This window comes from Natator depressus, chromosome 27 (assembly GCF_965152275.1).
Source record: "Natator depressus isolate rNatDep1 chromosome 27, rNatDep2.hap1, whole genome shotgun sequence".
Taxonomy (NCBI): Eukaryota; Metazoa; Chordata; order Testudines; family Cheloniidae; genus Natator; species Natator depressus.
The window spans coordinates 10,118,802-10,123,196 of record NC_134260.1 but is presented as its reverse complement, the minus strand read 5'-3'; the positions used below and the strand labels follow the sequence as shown (position 1 = coordinate 10,123,196).

Genomic DNA, 4,395 nt, shown 5'->3' with positions numbered 1-4,395 from the left:
CAGGTTCAAATCCAGCCCAAAATAGCTTGTGGTGGGACTTGGGTTCCAATCCAGCCCAGAATGGCGGATGAGGATCCCAGATTCAAATCCTGACCCGGACAACTCCTTGGGGTCCCCTGTGCGTGAGTTAGGTTTGGGGCCCCCAAGGAGCTGTCCGGGGCTAGATTCGAACCCCCGCCCCCACCCTGCAGTTACAGCCTCATCACGTGACCTCCAAGGTAGCTTCCGTTCCCACGTTGCAATAATCTCCAGGACTGAAGGGGGAAGGAGTCAAAGTAACAGGGATTCTCTAGCCTCCCCCTTGGCCAACTCTACGGTCCTTTGGAAGGCGATCAGGCAGCCAACCAATCAGAAGTCCCAAAGGAGCCAATCAGACCCTGGGGACGTGAGCACGTCGTCGCCGTTTCACGCAGGCCGAATGTCCCGGATTTTGGTAGGCGGGGACTCTTCCAGGAGAGCCAATAGGGAGAGCACGTTCTGTCCCCACGAGGCAACGCGGCAGCGCACGTTGCGTGGCGGCGGCCAATGGGAGTGGAGGACGCTGAGGTACAGGGCAAGGTGAGCGGCGGGGCGGGGCTTGGTCTCCTGTCGCAAAGGGCTGCAGCTCGGGGGCTCGCGTGGGGGTGACCGTCCGCAGGTGAGGTGCCCGAGCTGGCTGCTGCTGGGCCTCGGCTCCGGCTGCAGCCCGAGCTTGGCTCGCTAGGGCGGCCGCCTTCTCCTCTGACCTTCGTGGCTGGGGCAGTTGAGGGGAGAGGGGGCAGCTGAGGGGGGGAGGCAGAAAGGGGGGCAGCTGAGGGGAGAGGGGGCAGCTGAGGGGGGGAGGGAGAAAGGGGGGCAGCTGAGGGGAGAGGGGGCAGTTGAGGAGGGGAGGGAGAAAGGGGGGCAGCTGAGGGGAGAGGGGGCAGTTGAGGAGGGGAGGCGGGGAGAGGGGGCAGTTGAGGGAGAGGGGAGGAGGCCTTTTACTGATTTACTGCACCCTCCCCCTTATTAGGGTGGGTCTTGATTATGACAATAGGTGTATTTTTAAAGTGTAGCGGCTAACAATAACGGTGTGTTTTAAAACTGGCATTGACAGGGAAAGCTGTACTGTAACTTATTCTCTGGTCAGCGGTGAAACTTTAGGCTCCACCCCACCAGAATTCGCCTCTACCTGCTAACAACTTGTCCTTGTGCCGAATAAATCTTTTAAATATACTAGCTTTAAAACTTTATTCTAATCTAGGCAATCCCTTAGTTTATTCTTCCCATCTTGGCCCTCATGGTGACTTTCCACAATTGGAGGTCACTGTCTCGCTCATGTTACTCCATCTTTGTGGTTCTCTCTTGTTTCTGAGGGACTGACTCAACCCTTCTGTCAGCATCCATTGAAAGCCAGCCTTTTCTTTTAGTTTAGTTTTATTATTGAAACTCAGCAAAACCCTTTTGTGAGCCTGTGTCTGAAGGACCCCAAGTAAAACTACAGCAAACTTTGGCAGAGAGCGAGACTGAGTCGTAATTGAAGGGAGAATCAGGGGAAGGAAGCAGGACAAGAATAAGGCACAGTAGCTAAATTTTGTTTATAGTTCTCCTGGGGAGCGTATGTTGATCTGATGTGCATTCTACTGTAAAGAGTAACATGGGGTTTGGGTATGTGTTGTTCCTTTTCAATGTGTTTTTGCTTTCTTCTCACTAGATCAGTCAAAATGCAGACTCCAGTGGCCCTCCTTGCTTCTCCAACTCTGGTAAGCAGCTTTTTGTTTGCAGAGGAGTAATGCCAGGGGGTGGGGATACAGCTACCATGGTAAATGAAGGCATTTCTGTTTAGAGCTGTGTTCAAAATGCTGTCCCAGACACCCTTCTATTTGGGATGTGTTATGGTGGATAACTTTCAGTCCAGACTCCTTGACTGGGGGAATCAAGGTCATCTGTGGTGTTGGTGAAGGGAGGGTGGATATCTTCTCAGTCTCGATAGGGTTGTATTGTTATGCAAATCCAGAGGCTGAGAAGATATGCTAACCTATTGTGGCTAAGGGTACTGCCACCTCCACTCTTGATAGGATTCCTTCCTAGTTATAAGTCCCTCAAAGTGTACAACACTGACTCAAAACTCAAATATAGTGGCACTAATTATACTTCAATAGTGTCTTGTCCTTAGATTATAGGTTATTGTTAGTCAGCTAGCTTGAGTCCCTGAGACATTTGCTTTCAAATTTTATCAGTGGAGTTGAGGGTGACTCTTAATGTCTTGTTCCTGACAAAAGCTGTTCAAAGACCCCAATAGATGACTGTAAACTGCCTTCAAATCTAAGGAATGTGGAGGTGTCCCATTATGGGTTACATGTCTTTCTTTCACTTCAGTTCCGCTGCTGTTCCAGGGCTCTGGCAAGGCCGGTTTCCATATCTGTACTGAGCAGGCCTGAGACTCAGACGGTACAGGTAAGACTAAAGAAAATTGCCCCTAGCTGCCGTAATTGTGTCTCTAATTCTAACATCTTGAGATGAAATGCCTCCTTGTTGTGGTTAGCCCTGTCATTAATCACTAGCCAGATGTATGTGGGTTTGGACAATGGAGATACTGTTTGTCTTCAGTGCCTGGCTCAGGTTACCAGCTCGAATGGCTGGTGACTCTGTACAGCGATTGAGGGGGAAGGGGAGGATAAGAAGCCTGTACATTAAGGAATGGCTAGAGGTTGTACTATGGGTTGGAGTATTGCCCTACCAAGATGCTAGGGTTGCCTTTCAGCTGGGCAAAGTTTGGATGCCCTTGCTGTACCTAGAATAGAGGATAAAATGTAGACAGACACTTAATAAATGTATTCAGTTAAAATAATGTTGCTATTTGGCTTCTTCTCCCTTCTTCCCACAGCTCTCTGGTGTTTCCCATCTACAGCTGGCTCACCGGGAGTTCCAAACGAGCACTACCTCTAGGGATATTGATACTGCTGCTAAGTTCATTGGTGCAGGCGCTGCCACAGTTGGGGTGGCTGGTTCAGGAGCAGGTATTGGAACAGTGTTTGGCAGCTTGATCATCGGCTATGCCAGGTAAGCAAGCCACTGGCTTCAACTCTACTTCCCTGTTCCAGCAGTCAGTTTTGTAGGCCCTTTTTGTAAACACTCAATTTTAGCTGTTACTTATTTTGTAGGAAAAGGACATTGAGACTGACCATAGCAAACAAAAAAGTGGGAGAGGAATAAGAAGGTGAATTTAGAACTGTAAAAAGAAAAGGAGTACTTGTGGTGTTCCAAACCCCAAGGAACCATTTATAATGAGGATCTTGCATTTTCATAGCATCTTTTATCCACACACATCCCACAGGCTTTACGAATTTAATTCCCAATTAATACATGCTAAGGAATCACTTTGCCCATCAGTGAAATGAAGGCACCTCTGGGGTAGAAAGTGACTTATTTACACTGCTAAACAGCTACACTATATAGTTTAAGACAGGATGTAAAGAATATCAATCACTTCCTCACTCTTTCAACATGTTTACAACACCTCAGTAGAACTTCACAGCTGCTGCCATCACACAGAGGGCGTAATGCCATTAATGCTTGGTAAGGGATTGCTGCCTGATAAAATAATTCTGTGGAGACCAGCCTTTGGGGGTTTAGGGGATTGCACACAGACATGCTAAGAAGCCAGAGAAATGCCTTGAACTACTTTGGCTTTCTCTCACTTTTTTTCTCTGCTCAAACTTAATGCATGTGTATGTTCTGAGTCTCCCACTGTCATGTCCACATTCATCCGTATCCACTGTTCTGTGGGATTCTGTCTTCAGGAAGCATAACCTTACCACTGAATCCAGTGGCTTGTGAGAGACCATCCTTAGCTCCTTGTGGAATAGAGTTGTGTTTTTTCTCACTTAGGAATCTGTTTTTTGATGTGTCCCTTACAGGAATCCCTCTCTCAAGCAGCAGCTCTTCTCCTACGCCATCCTGGGCTTTGCCCTGTCCGAGGCCATGGGACTATTCTGTTTGATGGTGGCATTCCTCATCCTGTTTGCTATGTGACAGCCTCTGGGCCAACCCATGGCTTCCATCACTCTGTGTCCTCTCCGGTTTGAGTCTGCCTCCTTCACCAGAGCGTTCCAGATTTATAATTAAACAAAAGCTTTTCTCCTAATAAACTGGTTTCAGACTCCTCCTTTCTCACACTTAATATGGCCCAGTGGTGAGGCCTGGGATGTCCTTAGGGATTCATCTTCCATGGTATACTGATAAAAGAAAGTAATCTTGTAGGATTTTTAAAGATGAGCCAGAAGGGTAAGAATGGTGGGCTGCGGGAGAAGGTAGCTACTGTAAATAAGGTAGCAAGATAAGTAAAGTTGGCTGGTTGCTACTAAGTGACTTGAGTCTGCAGCTTTATATTACCATAATAGCTTGAGGGAAGGGCCACGGGTGCTGATCGCATTC

At 48.2% G+C, this 4,395-nt stretch overlaps 1 protein-coding gene across 2 annotated transcripts; it reads left to right on the top strand.

Annotated features, from left to right (window-relative positions):
* Positions 1–403: 403 nt before the first annotated feature.
* ATP5MC1 (ATP synthase membrane subunit c locus 1) lies at positions 404–4,125 on the top strand. Of its 2 annotated transcripts, none has more exons than XM_074940499.1 (5): positions 404–558; positions 1,673–1,721; positions 2,338–2,415; positions 2,846–3,021; positions 3,879–4,125. In XM_074940499.1, exons 1-5 carry the CDS (start codon positions 419–421, stop codon positions 3,991–3,993), a joined length of 558 nt encoding a protein of 185 aa, XP_074796600.1. In that variant the 5' UTR covers positions 404–418; the 3' UTR covers positions 3,994–4,125. The 2 variants fall into 2 exon arrangements, with proteins under 2 accessions (XP_074796600.1, XP_074796601.1); XM_074940500.1 differs by having other exon boundaries at positions 547–637; positions 3,879–4,115.
* Positions 4,126–4,395: the final 270 nt, after the last annotated feature.